Here is a 16,219-nt window from a genome sequence, read left to right as displayed (position 1 = left end):
TGCATGCTTTTGTCATAAAAAAAATTGAAAATAATAAACATTTATTCGAATTGATTGTTTGTTCCTCATCCATTTCTCGAAACTAATACTCTTAAAGTATAAGAAATTTATAAGCTAACTGTTATTTGATATAGTTTTGATGCTATAAAATACAATAGTTTAAGGTATGCATATCAATAAGAGACACTTCGACAGACGCATACAATGTTAAGAGCTAAAATGTATAACAACATATATTCTCTTGGTTTATTTTAAACGTTAAAATATGCGAAAATATTGTACTCAGTAGGGATACAATGTACAATGATGTTCAGTACACTTCACAATGAATAAATACTATGGTAAATAGTTATTTATTCCAAGCCTATCCTTTTTGTAGTTACCACTTTCGAGTCATTTCTACTGGCTTTCTCCCAACGCACACCCTGATTGCCCTTTAGCGAGGCGTTTCTATCCCTTGAAACAGCCGTATATTTTCCGGCCTGGCAACCTTTTCCGTGCTGATTAGTCAAATGCATGATACCTGTTAATTAAAAATACATGAGTTTAGTTATGAGTTAAAATAAATGATCACAACAAAATAGTACTTAGGAATGAATTGTTGTGACGTATACAAAGAAATGGCCATTATATTATACGAGTTAATGTATAGACGAAAATAAAATACCGCCAACATGGTGCAGTCATTGCAGAAACATTTTCTGATATATATTTTTTTATATAACTTCAAATCCATATCTTCGACGAATGTTTTAATAGATCATGATTTCCAAATAACTCTGAGCGGAGAAATTGTGTTATAATGTTTTTAAATAAGAGTTTTACCATAAAATAACGATGCTCGGACTGTAAAATAAAATTCTTCTTGAAATTAAATGGTATAGTACATACTTTATAAGAATACATATACAACCTTTATAGTACTATGCTACAGGAGTAGTTTGCGTTTCCAGCTGTTGAACGGCTTGTTTATCAGCCTGAAAAAGAAATATATTAAGCGTATAAAATGATGAAGTGCTTGGTTCGAATAATATTTCGTGAGTGCTTGGTTCGGAAAATGTAGCGTTATATCCGCAAAATGCGTACGTTGCTATGGAAACATAACTTAGGGCTTAGCGATAGGTGTACGGCAATGTTTATGAATAGTTATGTAAACGAAATTGCGTATATTATGGACGAAATTTTGAAAAAAATGGACAGTTGATGCTTGGTTCAAAGATTTCCGCAGCACATTTTGCCTCGATTGAAAACTTGTGACACGCATTCCACGTAAACTACAGAACTGTCTGACAAAATGAAGGTACAATATTACAGGGAGAATTGGGCGCTGGAACATGGTCGATTTTAGGAAATTAAATTGTTTAATTATGGATGGAAATTAAACAAAAATACATACCGTCTCACTGGGCGCAGCCATTTTATAGTGCTTGGTATCAAAACAATGTACCATGTGATTACCGCCTCTGATATATGTCTAGTCAATTAATTATTTTTATGGAAAATGTTAATAAATTTATGTCTAGTTATTTTTTGTTATTTCTCATGTGGTAAAATAGAAATTGAAAACTGTCTAAAGTTTTCATTGTCAGCTTATAAATAAATCAATACAATTGAGGAATGTGACCTGTACGAACTATAATGTAAATCTTGATTAAAAGTATACAGCATTAAACCTTTTTTGAATATGACCTAACCCTCAAGAGGTAACAACTAAATTTAAGCGACCTAAAAAGTGGAAAAACCAACTGAAAATAATGTTTAGATACTCTGGTTCCACTGAATTCGCTTCTTTATATCTCATTTTAGTTTTTGTTCCAGTATGAAAGAGTGTTTCCAGTTTGCTTTTAAAGTATATTCAATGATTATTATTAGATCATGAAAGAAGTTTTAAAAATAGGTGCCTGATCAATTACAGGTCATTTTTCTTGGCCTAAGAATACAGTTTCTTGCTTAACTTCATCGAATGTGATCCATTTTGCCTCGAGGCAAGCATGATTTAGGAGTTGTATATATACTTCTGATAGTATGACATGTATATTAGAAATGGAGTAATGAAATAGCGAATGCCGATTGGTTGGATTAGAGTGAGCGTTGTCTTATTCTATTTCAATTCAAATAGACCACGTAATGGCGCCGGATAACCCGTTGTTTTAAAAAGAATAAGTCCGACTTAACAAAAAGTAAATGCCACCACGTGGGTTAGTTGTTCATTGATTCTGCATGGGACCTATACAAGATCAAATAATTCCATGTAAGTAGTAAGCCATTGTTTTTTATATGTCAAATGTACGATATTCAGAAATGTTTGCTATAGACGTTCTGAATACTATAGTGAACTGTTTATTTTAGCAAACATCAACGCAAACTGCTTCCGTATAAACGGAAGACAGCGTACATGATTCGAGACTGGGCTTTTGTAACTTTTCAAAAAAGATGTAGAGCATTGCGCACTGTATTTATTTAAATGCATTTATTTCTTTATTGCCATTGTCATATTTCCTGTCTTTCATACGCCCTTGTTTTTGTATGCTAACTGGATGTTAAAATGAACATGTTTCAGTTTGAGTTAAAAACCAACTTAATAATAAGCAGAATATCAGAGGTCACGATACCACACGTTGCTCGTATACAAAACATACAGAAATGTGCGTGAAACAGGGGCAAAACGTTAAACTAAGATGTCTGGTTTCTGTCCCTTCGTGTAGGTAGAGTTTGGCTTTTCACCTTCCGGAAGACATGCAAAAAGTTCGCATATGCATATGTGCATACCTCAATGATGAATCCGCGCTAAAATCTGCCAAAGGACGAATACCCGCCATGCGAAAACATGAAAAAGTGAAAATGAAATGAAAACATGAAACATAAATTGTGTTGCTCACTCAATAAACTATATCACGACCTTACACTACAACAAACAATTTTCCTCTATTTACTATTTACAACGTTTGTTTGAAATATTTAGCTGTTAAATGGAAATGGGCGCTGCCCCTTTGAATATTTTGAAAGACCCAATACACAAAAATAACATTACAGTTTTTATTCTGTACTGTCAAAATCTGTCTGTGTGTCACAATGTTATACTTAACCGTTTAGTTAACTGAATGAAGGATTAACAGAATGATTGAAAGATCTTGACGAACATTGCGCAGTTTTTCAGATATTTTCTGTCATCAATGTAATCGGTACTTTTATTGTTGTACAGGGCAACTCGAGCATTAACAATATGATTGTTCATGATTGTGTTGATATGCGAGCAAGTCCAGAATTTTACTTTGTATACTGTACTACCCTGTACTTGAATTGTTATAAGGAGGTCGTCGGGGCAAGTTGCCCCTGTAGCTGGTTCCACGGAGACTGGACAATTGGTGCACATGAAAGACACGCGCATGATCCAATACATGGGAAATGATTTCACTAGTCTCTTTGAAAGAATCGGCCAGTTGCGTACTATGTATACACGATGGTCTAGTCGGAGACATGAGTCCTTCTTTCGTATCTCATGAAACGACTTACGTTTTTCGTTAAAAGACTTGTAAAATCTCGTTCACTCACTCACTCACTCACTCACTCACTCACTCACTCACTCACTCACTCACTCACTCACTCACTCACTCACTCACTCACTCACTCACTCACTCACTCACTCACTCACTCACTCACTCACTCACTCACTCACTCACTCACTCACTCACTCACTCACTCACTCACGCACGCACGCACGCACGCACGCACGCACGCACGCACTCACTCACTCACTCACTCACTCACTCACTCACTCACTCACTCACTCACTCACTCACTCACTCACTCACTCACTCACTCACTCACTCACTCACTCACTCACTCACTCACTCACTCACTCACTCACTCACTCACTCACTCACTCACTCACTCACTCACTCACTCACTCACTCACTCACTCACTCACTCACTCACTCACTCACTCACTCACTCACTCACTCACTCACTCACTCACTCACTCACTCACTCACTCACTCACTCACTCACTCACTCACTCACTCACTCACTCACTCACTCACTCACTCACTCACTCACTCACTCACTCACTCACTCACTCACTCACTCACTCAACCAGCCACCAACCCACCCACCTAAACACCCACCCACTCGTTCGTTCGTTCGTTCGTTCGTTCGTTCGCTCGTTCGTTCATTCATTTATTCATGCATTCATGCATTCATCCATCCATCCATTTTTTACTTTGAATAACTAGAAATTTCTCAAGGCCAATTGGTAAAAATACATTTAGATTATTACCTTTTTCCCCTGAACACCTAAATGCACTAAAAATGTCTGTAAAACAAACCATTTTTTTATTATCAGCGTCGATGCTGAAGCTCTAGCTGAAGCTCAAGGCGAAGTCTGTGTTGGTAAAAAGGTCCTGTCCGGAAATTCTATACCTCCTCCAGATAAAGAAAATGGTACTAGTATGAAGAGATTCTAGGCAGGTCAAAATTTGATTCCTCAAAAATGCTCCGTTGAAGTCAAGCGGAGTTTAACCTTGGAGTTGTTAAAAATCATTGCAAAACATCGAAAAGATAACGTATTTCATACAGATGGTATTCAAATTATTTGATTTCATGACTTTTCTGCTCATTTTTGCAAATTACAACTACTTATAGAGTTGTATATGCCTCAAATGATTGTTTGCACAGTCATTTTGCATACTTAAAGCTGCACTCTCACAGATTGAACGTTTTGACAATTTTTTTTTATTTTTTTTGTTTTGGAACGAGCCAGTTTTTGCGAAAATCCTTAGAAACCAGTTATATCAGACTGCTGACAAAAAATCAGACCGCAGAGATTTATATTTAAGTACAAAAAATGATGTTTTATGCATTTTTCTTAAACCGTTAGTTTAAGCCAAAAAACAATAATTTTCAATCAGAAATATGACAATCTACGATCTGATTTTTGTCAGCAGTCTTATATGATTGGCTTGCAGATACCTACGCAAAACTATGCCCTTTCTAAGACAAAAAATTAAAAAAGTTGTAAAAATGGTAAATCTGTGAGAGTGAAGCTTTAAACAGTAGTAAATAACACTTTTATTCTGTGTTTAACATTACTTTTCTATTATTTGTAGCTTCTAAATCTCAAGAAGATTCTTCAATTTTTAAAGGACAATGACCGGCGGGATGGAGTCAAAATTCTTCCAAACACCGGCGTCGATACTTAAATTAGGAAAGTGACTTAAGTTCAAAAATAACTTAAGATGTTTAATGAGTACACGCCTAGGACATAAGTCTCTTTCCTATGTTAAGTATTTCACTTTTCTTATGATTGAATAACTTAATTATATATACTGGTTAGCGACCCATTTCGGCCGGAAACGGAGGTTTTTCCTGTGTTACTTTTGACACAAGATAGCTCTTGCACAGATAAAACTTTACACACAGACAGGTTAGCTCTTCCTTAAAAACAACAAGGGATTTCGAATATTCCCACGTGCAAACTACCACTCTGATTTCGCCAAAAGAAGCGCCCTACTGTACCAGTTATTCGCCCACCCCATAAATTTGCTCTTCTTACGATGTTATTCATATATTTCATTCTAAACTATATCTTCAAACGTATTATTTGATCAGTCAAGAAACCGTTTTAAATGATTTTTTATATATTTACTACAATATAATATGATTAAAATGACATTTCACCTGTTTTCGGTAAGTCTTTTTTTTTGGCAAAAATTTAAAAAAGCTACTAAGATTCCTTCATGAAACATGACCGACATTATGTATGCTTATTTATAAACTTCCAGTAGTTATATTATAAACCGATAAACTTGAACTCAGTGAGCTTACAACTGTGAGGTCCGAACCATAGTAATTTCTGAAAATATATTTCAACGAAAATATAATCGATTTTTTTATATTCATTCATTCATTCATTCATTCATTCATTCATTCATTCATTCATTCATTCATTCATTCATTCATTCATTCATTCATTCATTCATTCATTCATTCATTCATTCATTCATTCATTCATTCATTCATTCATTCATTCATTCATTCAATCAATCAATCAATCAATCAATCAATCAATCAATCAATCAATCAATTAATCATTCATTTATTCATTCATTCAATCTTTCATTCATTCAATTAATCAAACATTCAGGCATTCAGGCATTCAAGCATGCATTCGATTAAACAATCTACTATGATAAATCCAATCAATAATCATATCATCAATCGATTATTTGCTTACTAAGTTCACCGATTTTATCTACCGATAGATCATCCATTTATACAATTTCACTAGAAACAAGTTTAGCTTAACAATGAAGATTTATCAGGAATCCAATCCTGATAGTGTCGATGTGGATGCGACCCCTTTAAAGGATATTATAATAAATTATAAACCAGTGAATACGTCATAATATATAAATATACATATTTTTCGCGTATTATAGCTACAAAATAACACACACGTTCTAGAGTGTTGCATGTGGATTCATAATATACACGTAACAACGTACATAGAAATTCGTACCGGAAATATAACCAAAGGCGTTAACATACGACCACTTGCAGACACACATAGATGCGCGGTGATATGCTGATTCACCATTGTCTGCTGTCTGTAGGTATGCGCAGCAGTTGGACCTATGACTTTCTGAAAGGAAGTTTCAACATAAAGATAGAAAAAATCGTCAATAGTCTGTTGTCCAGAGTTTAGGCCCTCTTCTCCGTTATGTCTGGATGGCGATCTGTCGTTAGTTCTTGTCCGATGGGTCATCCTTCATATTGAACAATGTAGCCCGGCCTTAATTATAAAAAAAACAACATACGTAATTTAATTTTCAAGTGTTCATGCAAGCATCTAAAATATTCGTACTTAAGAACACGTGTACGCAGGGCAAGTCACCGTTATACATGTGATGTTGGTCAAATGAAAGCGTTATGCATAGTTAATTAAACTTTCGACCACTGTTATGTAACTGAATCAACCAAGATGTCCCGTATGTAACACCTAGCAATGTCTCGTGTATGCGGTATGCACTGGTTAGCCATATAGATCAGGTACGTTACCAGAGCCCGCTCTTCGACATCAGTAAGCATTCTACTTTGACCGGTTTGTGTTCCTTTCTTCTCTTCATCAACGCCATCCCTTAGTGTAGATCTTGGAACACCGTACTGTACGACAGCCGCCCTCTGACTTAATACATTGTGACGCAAGGCCGAAATAGCCTGAGCAAGTGCTGTAGTTTTTGTAAGGCATTCTAAAAAATCAAACTAACATTTAAAAAATCAACCACTGTGCAATTGAGCGATTATTCATCGTGGCTGCCGCACAAATTTGTTTAAAGCCGATTAGAATACATGCAAAGAGGGACAATTCATACGTATAGATATAAAGTAATAAATTTAAATTTGAGTTGTCTTCCTTGGACTTAAAACACTGCATTTTATGGTATAGCGCAATATATTTTATAAGGAAAAATCCTTACAGGGCCTCATGCAAATGAGCTCGCACGTGGTGACTTCATCCCCGGCGTGCTATTTAAAAGGTCAGAAGTGTAACAATGTTTATTTGTGTAGAATTCAACAAACTACTTACCAGTAAATTACTTTATTATCATCAATTCAATGTAATAAACATAGTTTTGTGTTAAAGACACTGTATTTTTCATTAAATCGAACTAAATAAATCTGAGGAAATCGATTATTTAAAGTTAAAAATGACTTAAGATGTTTTATGAATACAGGCCTTGGACGGTAAAATAGAAATACATTGCGATCGAGGGGTTGGCCTTTTGTATTAAAAGGAATGCCATTAAGCAATTACGTCAATTGTTTTAAAAATGCAATAGACCTACAATAACATTCCATTGACCAAAACACATTATTTTACTTACTGTAAGTATATAAAATGCACATGCTTATAAAAATACGCGAGAATGCGTGGAGTTTGGCTTTAACTTCTCCATAAATTTACGTGTGTTCTAAAGCCTTTACCGACATCCTTGGATTCATACTCTTTCATATACAAAACTGTTTAAGTGGTGGATAACTGGATGGCAGAGATAATAAATTCATATAATGCAAACCTGACGCAGTTCTTCTAAGCACGGAAAGATACCATTGCTTGTATTTGACAGGGGAGATAAGAACTGATAAGAACAAATAGAAAATGTTTACAGTTTTCTCCGATGGCATTTTATATTTTCGTCGGTCTGCACTAATTTATTTAAATTAGTAATATAGAGGTCTTATTGATTCCATGTATTTAGGTAAAACATACCTTGAAATAGTGTGAAGTAAATGTCTAGCGCGATTGTTATTTTTCTTTTCCATGTCCGACAAAAATAAAAGTTAAGGTGATTCTATAAATACAGTCTTGATAAGAGATATTTTGAAATCAAAAGGTTTATAGTATGATAACAACAGCCTCGATTGGATTGGGACTATTTTTTGACAGCAATAGTAGATGCAACGATGTCACAACGCCATAGCATCAGCGGTTAGTAGTTATTCAGTACTTAACTATCGTTAAGGACTATTTATTCTAAAGATAACGATAATATGAATATTCACGCAATATGTGGCTGCTTTTTTGAAGATGTGTGTCTTTGTTGATTTGACGTTATGTGTCTGATGTTGTTTTGATGCTGTGCGTCTTATGTTGTTTGACGTAATGAGAATGATGTTATTTTGACGTTATGGGTCTGATGTTGCTTAGATGTTATGTGTCAGATGTTGTTTAGATGTTGTTGAATGTTTTTCCATGAAGATCAAGCGTATGCCAACATTCTTAGCAGTCCATTATGACAAACAATTTTCTTATTTATTACGATAATACAACTAATAGCTACATACACTTGAAACCATTGAAATATAATTAAATGCAATTATAATAGTAAATAATAGTCATAAATGTTTGGGCAACCATCAGAAAGTTCTTCTAAAAGAGAATGTTGACGGTGCAATGGCGATTTCCTTTTTCTTTAACGTTAACGATAGCTTGATATGTTTGCTACAATACGTCATGTGACGTTAGTTGTCGTTTCGAGAGTGTTTGCTTCCATCCCTGTTTCTTGTTTCAATAAGATATATTCCTCGTAACCCAAACGATGGCGTTAATAAGCAAGCTAAGTTACATTTTTGTTTACGTGCGTTTCCAATAAAATTATGTATTAAACATGAAGCATGCTGAGTGGTGTGTTTTCAAGCGAGGTATTATTTTAATGAAATGCTTGTCCCCGTCTAAGTTTCCACTGTCAATCATCATTCATCAATTATCCAGACACAGTAAGTTTATTGCTTAATAGAGATTCTTTCGTTAAATATAAATAATATCAAGGAGTGAAATAAGAGTTTGACATGTTTTCACTAGATTGAAATTTAAGCCCGCTCTTACTTCATTCAAAGGTTAGCGCGCATAGGGCTTGGACACAACTTAAGGGACAATATTTCCGAATTGACGTTACGTTTGCAAACAATAGTTCGCGTTATTCTGGACGACTACCGTTATTTGTCATTTTTTACAATTCCGTGTCCTCTTCAGGCGCAAAATGAAAAGAAACAATGTGTGTTTCCTTGTTAGATTGAAATATATATATTACTTCGTAAACATCAAACAAAAATCACCCTCGATATACCTTTCGTGAAACATAACCTTTGGTACTTATTCGGCAACATATATTACAATCTTACACTGAGACGGTTATCGTCTATTTCATTGTTTATGATAATACATAAATGTACTTTCTGCCTGGAAAGGATCTTCTATCCAGATTGGATTATCATCATTTTGTATGTCCATTGTGCCACTATTGTACTTGTGTCTTGTATTTTTGTATTTGTTGCACTTTCTCGTAAAGAGCCGGTTACCTTAATCAAATAAAAGCTTAGAATACACATGCAATAATGCAGGTATTAGCATAACATCATTATCAGTATCCTTGCAGTTAGCAATAGCTAGATCAGGTAAATTAAAGAGGCCAATAGAGATTAAACGTTTATTAAAACAACACACAAAGACATGGTAAGACAAAATATATCAAAATTCAACAGCTTACCAACAGATTTTATTAAGAAAACTTTATATGAGCACGTATTATAAAGGATTTAGATATTATGTTTTAACATTCTTTGAACAATAGATATAAAGCAGGTTGCTTTAGATTTACCTTTCGCAATCCGAAAAGTGTCACACCCGTAGAATTAGTGGTAATATTTGGAAAAATGTTTGTTAAGATATACATAAATTAAAATCAGGGTGGATTTCGTTGCCGGACTGGAATAGTACGTTTTCAGATTGGAATAAGTGTTATAAAAGTGAGTCTGAAGGTGTTCTGGTCAACCAATGTTTGTTTTCTATAATCCAGTTGTAAGCTGGTATTTTGTGAACAGAAGAAAGAGATAAATTCATTAACATAGCATTTAATAAACCGCCAGGAACTTCAAAAAAGCTCAACCGACTACAATTAACATTGCCATGATAAGTGGGTGTTTTTACTGCATTTGTTTAAATCTTAACATCAATTATCAAAGTTCAGTCCCGTACTTTTTAGTTTATACATGTATACGCTGGTAACAGGCTGTTTTATTCAACACTAAACAACAGTTAACATTGTATTTTCTTCATTCAAACGATTGTTTTATATCTGGTAATTTCAGCATGCTTTATGTGGCTTCTCTTAAGATCATATACGTGCAACTGGTATCAACTTCATATCACATAAAAGAAACATAAGTTGCATCGTTTTATCACGCAAGAGTTGGTATTATAAAGCTTCATTTTATCACAATGTTGGCACTAATTCACCCAAAAGTAAGTTTGCAGTTGATGTTCTGAAATCGGTGTCCATATTCGGTCCAGTCCAGTACTCCTTTACAATCGTTGATTAGATTTGTAGAAAACCAATCACCAGGCATGCCATCACCATGACGAATGATGCTGTGATCGCCTCTGACCCACCTGTAAGAAATACACGAATATGATTTTCATTATTACACACATATTCAGTTTACTTATAAGAATGCAAATGATATCGATAATGCAATGAGATCTACAAAAAAGCCAAAATCACCCGTACTTAACTATTTCAATTAAACACGAACAATTAAGATTATATATTTCTCTTATGCTTTTCGGTGAAATGCCATGTAATTTTCAATGCTCTTATATAGTTGCCTCCCTTATTGCTTACTAAAAGTAACGTATCATTCACTCTACAGGGTTGAAATCCTAAAATGGCGTCACGACTTTATGTTTTATGACTATACATTCCAATTCACGAAAACTTTAATAAGTAATTAGGCTTAAATCTTAGAATAAGAGAAAAAATACATGAAATTCGGTATAATTCCAAAAGTCGTAAAAATATTGCTTTCCGTGATCACTCGGTAAACTAATTTTTGAAATTACAACGAAATTCAACAAATATTGTCCATATCACATGTATAGCGTTATGGGAGAGGGAGAATAAAAAGGTTCTATTGTATTTCAAAATCGGATAGAACTTGCTCGTATTCATACCTCGATGAAAACATTGGTTTTGGTTTTAGTCTCAATGTTAAAAGACAAAACTTAAAAAAATCAAATCTGAGATGTAAATGTCCTAACACGAAAGTGAAGTAAGTACTGCCACTTGAGCAATGCATATACTTTGGCATATATATTGATTTTTGAAGTGAAATGAAACTACATCACAACATTGTATCGACCGCTCTCGCACTATTGTTTATAGATGGGTCTTATGCTATAAAGGTTAACTGTCTTATGAAACCCATTCTTTGGATACCAACCATATGAGCATTGTTAGCCACTATGCTTACCTAGGAGACAAGTAAGAATAAAACTACATGGAAAACTGCATAAAATACTTCTGATGTTTCAACTCACTTTGTTGTTCACACTTATATGACGTCCCCGAGCCATTTATATCATATCCGGATTTACAGAGGCAGTTGCCTTTTATGCACTCTGAGTTTGGATCAAGGGCTGTACACAAAGCGTCCGCGGTACAGGCTGAAAGCAAGAAGTTAATATCGGCGTTGATAACAAAGTTGTCAAGTGAATTATGTATTCTCAAAGTTTAAAAAAAAAAAAAATGTATTCTTAATTGATGGTTTACCCCATTTGGCATACTGTCCAGGCATTTGCATTGCCCATTTTATTATACACCCCATCTGCCAAACACTTACTTTATACTGCTTTTGTCCAAGAATGTATTAATTATTTAAATTTGTATTTATTTATGATTGTTGGTTGCTTTTAGCCTTTTGAAACAAGTTTTTGACCTATTGGATGTATTATTAATATCACTGTTAGTAGTTGGTTCTAGACATTTGTTGGCTATATATTCATTCGTCAAGTCGGCTAAATCAAGGACTTTGTTACGTTGGCCATGCTGTCTTATTTTGCATAGGTTTATGTAGTTTCTGCTTCGGCTTTTTGAAATATATCAGATATTCATATTTTTCGTCGATACTAGCATGTTGCATAGTAATACAGACGTATGTGTTTAATGGTTAGGAACAGGATTATAGATAAACGATTGTGAGTTAAACAATAGTACCTTTAAAGTTACAGGTTTGTGATGCGATGTCGGCGATTGCTGCACATGCGCAGACCGGAGCATTCGCATTGGTTGTAGTGTCGCAGTAGCCTGCTAGAATATACTGACATTCCCCACCGGAAGATGTGCACGTCACTCCAACTCCTGAAGTTAAAGAACTGATTAATGATACATTTATAAAAATAAGTGAAGACGTTTTGTTATCTCTTAAAAGCATATCCTGTATGATTTAGTGTTGTCGATTCTTGAGAATATCCGATGGGCTTTGAGCAATGACTTATAACAACAATAGGAAGTTGAATTGTACAGGGTATGTGTGTGAAAATGAAACTCAAAACCAATACAAAAATGTACTTGATAAGTGCATTAATAAAAGTAACAATATGGACCTTTTTACCAATTGTTAAATAATTGTGTCACACTTTTAAACTGGTAGAAACAAGAAGTAATACTACTAACAACTTTTTCCGGAACAATTTAATGTACTGGTCACGTAAGACACGAACAGTTTGAATCTGCATAGAAGTGTTTTTAATTCAAAACTAAAGGGATCTTGACGCAACGTTTATCTAATACATTTGATTTAAAGATAATTGGTTGTACATTTATTGACAATCTGTATCATTATCTGTAAAATTAACGCATTTTGAGGCAGTTTACGGATGTCCGGAAGCATTCCATCTCTGTATTGTTCTTTCTAGGGCGTCTCTAGTATGTCCATGACAACCTGTTATACCTAACAAAATTCTCATTATTGGCTCTATTCATAGTTTTTTTTTTAAACGAGCGAGAATATATAAATATATATTGGAATTAGGATCCAGGAACAACCTCACCGGTATACAGTAGAGTAAAATCTATGTTCGATTTCTGATAATTGCAGGGCAAATGAAGTATTCAATCACTGAAACAAGATACACCAGATATAGATTCTGAAATAATTTTGCTTTCTGAATCAATAGCCGAAAGATTCCTGCAATCGTGGAATGTCAGGTCTAAGTCTTAAAGCGCTGAAACTGCATTCGCAGTTCGCACGAACAGGACACAACAATGAACAGGTAAGCTTTAAATTAAATAAAAAATGCATTCATGTCGGAGAAGTAGTTTTCGAGACACAGATTAATTTTTAGTTTTTTCATCAGAATGTCTCCAGATTATCATTTCGGTTTCAAATTGGCTTATCATAGAGAGGTCGTTTGAAATTGTTTGATTGATTTTTTTCCTTCGATGTCACACGTAAGCTGGTCATGATTTCCAGGAAACAAATTAGTTGCCTCAAAAACGTTTTTTCTATTGTGCAGGAAAACGAGAAGTAAGGTGCTGTATTACGTGGTCTAAAATGAATTGAGCTTATAATGTTTCATCTCTCATGTATTCCCCCCCCCCCCCCCCCTGTATTTGCCATGTGATTTGTGTTCCAAGGATCCGTAGTAACATTGCCACATTACAACATTATTATACAGCTTTTTTACTGACCTATCACAAATCTTCTAAAAAAGTTGGGTTTGACTCTTACAGTTTTAAAGATATCAGCAAGCCTGTAAGCTTCACAAAATTACTCCATAGCATGTCACACTCGTTAGCTTGCAAGTTCACAGACAGTGGTCTGATAAATGGCATTATATTGAGTCCAAAAAGCCACTACAATGAACTTGAAGCTGTCCATTGACCTCGCATAATTTGACGCATCAGAAGCTGACTTACCAGATGATTCTTTAACAATATGACTTAGTGTGTCGTTTATATTTTCATAATGAACTAACAGGGTGTTAATGGAATCTGTTCTTGATAACCATCTCGTTTCCGAGAGTATAGGGTGTGTGTTTTGAAGCACACTAAAATATGACAGATTCGTTTTCCGCGCAACGATTTTGGTATTTTAACCATCTCCCTCTGAGAGGAATTCCTCGTCGTGAGAGTTTAACAACAAATTCAATTATATCAATAAAAACATATCATTTCGCTTATGTTATCAGAAAAGCATGTGCTCAACGTGTGAACTAATACGTCTTTTGGCGGATCAATTGTACGGAGTCCCAGCAGTGCTAAATGCCCCGACTTGCCTCAGTGTCTTTTGCTACGGCATTTTGCATACTGCATTGTATTATTGTGGTCTTTCCTTGCATCAAGAAGTTGATGTCATTATATTTGTATTGTATTTTATTCTTCTTTTTTATATGTTTTGTTTGCTATGCACATTTTAACTGAGGCTACAGCCTCGTTATGCCTGAGTGTGGCTACGGCGCTGATACTAAGCATACTATTTCCAAGCGGTATAAGCAGTATCAAACACTTTCCGATATCATTACATTTCTTAAGAATCTGTTGATTTTGCATACTTAACATGAAAGGCTTATTTCTGGAAAATTATAAGAATAAAAAGATTATTATACAAAACGTCTTAATTAATGACTGAGCCAGACTCGTTATATATAAATATATATAGTGTAGCACAGACTTTCCTTAACTAAATTCGCGTAGGCTTAAATAGGCGAGGGAGAAAAAAATAAGCGAGAGAGAAAAACTCTTACAAATTAACATCTTTTGTGGGGGACGTTTATCAAACGTTCAACGGTGGTCTCATATATTGTCAATAACAGACCAGAAGGCATCATAACAAAAATAGTGCAAAGAAAGTTTGACAGAATCGATTACCAGGTTGACACATGTCGCTGGTGCCGGTGTTGAAAATTGCATAGGTTGCGGCACAGTCACAAGAACCTCCACTGCAATCAGAGTTCGGGTCAATTCCTGTGCAGTCTGCAGCTGCAGAACAGCCTGAAATTACAAGAATATTGTTGAACATAAACAATGTTACGATGTGTATTTTGTCAAATTTGAATAATTCAAGAGTCTTAACTGCGGTGTTCATTGTATTTTCTTTGGCAGGTTTATCTAACTTAGAATGTATTATATCTCAAAACATTGCAACCAACGTTGATGCAACTTGGAATGAAATTCTCATCGGCAGATTAAAAACATAATCTACAGAGTAAGAAATTGGAAAAATGAAAACAAATCTGTCACGTAGTAGTATCATAAAACATAAACTAAATTTAGCAATTATAAAGCAAATCGATCAATTTTAAACTTGTTATGGTAAACGTATGGTTAGTGCATCAACATGACGTTTTGGTCAAATGTTAATATATTTGCCAGTCATTTTTTGGAATATAGCTTCAAAATTTTTAAGGTGTATTGTATATTAATATATATGTTACTATATATAGTAAAACATTTGTACAGGGATTTCGCGGTTATTTGCATGAATCAGCGATTATCAGTTTTGCGGCCCGGGCCGATTTTCGATTATTTATTTGCGGCCCGTAGAACTTTCGCACGTGAAATCAATTTTCGCCTTAAAATCAATTTTGGCGACTGTAAAATAATGTCTTGACTAAATAATCAAAATTTGTTGTTCTGCTTGAACATATTTATTATAAAAATCCTAAAGGAGACAAACGCAAACGCAGTTCAGGAAGATATGCTAGTGTTTGATGACCACTGTGGACCGTTAGGGCGGCGTTTTTCATTCTGCGTTGACATTCAAAAAACAAAACAAAGGAAGCGGCAAAATTGAATTGAAAAAAAGCAACTGCTCATACATATTGACACCAATAATACGAGGTATTGGTTTCTTTAAGTACAAACAGTCGTTCTAAATGCTA

The 16,219-nt window shown here is 34.7% G+C and overlaps 1 protein-coding gene across 1 annotated transcript in view; it reads right to left on the bottom strand.

Annotated features, from left to right (window-relative positions):
* Window positions 1–10,042: 10,042 nt before the first annotated feature.
* Window positions 10,043–16,219, bottom strand: part of LOC128230775 (tenascin-X-like) — a 33,868-nt gene continuing 27,691 nt past the window's right edge. The window contains exons 6-9 of the mRNA XM_052943217.1: window positions 15,207–15,329; window positions 12,552–12,695; window positions 11,876–12,001; window positions 10,043–10,948 (exon numbers count right to left, since the gene is read on the bottom strand). Coding sequence (XP_052799177.1) covers window positions 10,875–10,948; window positions 11,876–12,001; window positions 12,552–12,695; window positions 15,207–15,329 — 467 coding nt within the window. The 3' untranslated portion in view covers window positions 10,043–10,874. The remainder of the gene's footprint in view (window positions 10,949–11,875; window positions 12,002–12,551; window positions 12,696–15,206; window positions 15,330–16,219) is intronic.

Source organism: Mya arenaria, chromosome 4 (assembly GCF_026914265.1).
Source record: "Mya arenaria isolate MELC-2E11 chromosome 4, ASM2691426v1".
Taxonomy (NCBI): Eukaryota; Metazoa; Mollusca; class Bivalvia; order Myida; family Myidae; genus Mya; species Mya arenaria.
This window is presented reverse-complemented; position numbering and strand designations above follow the sequence as displayed.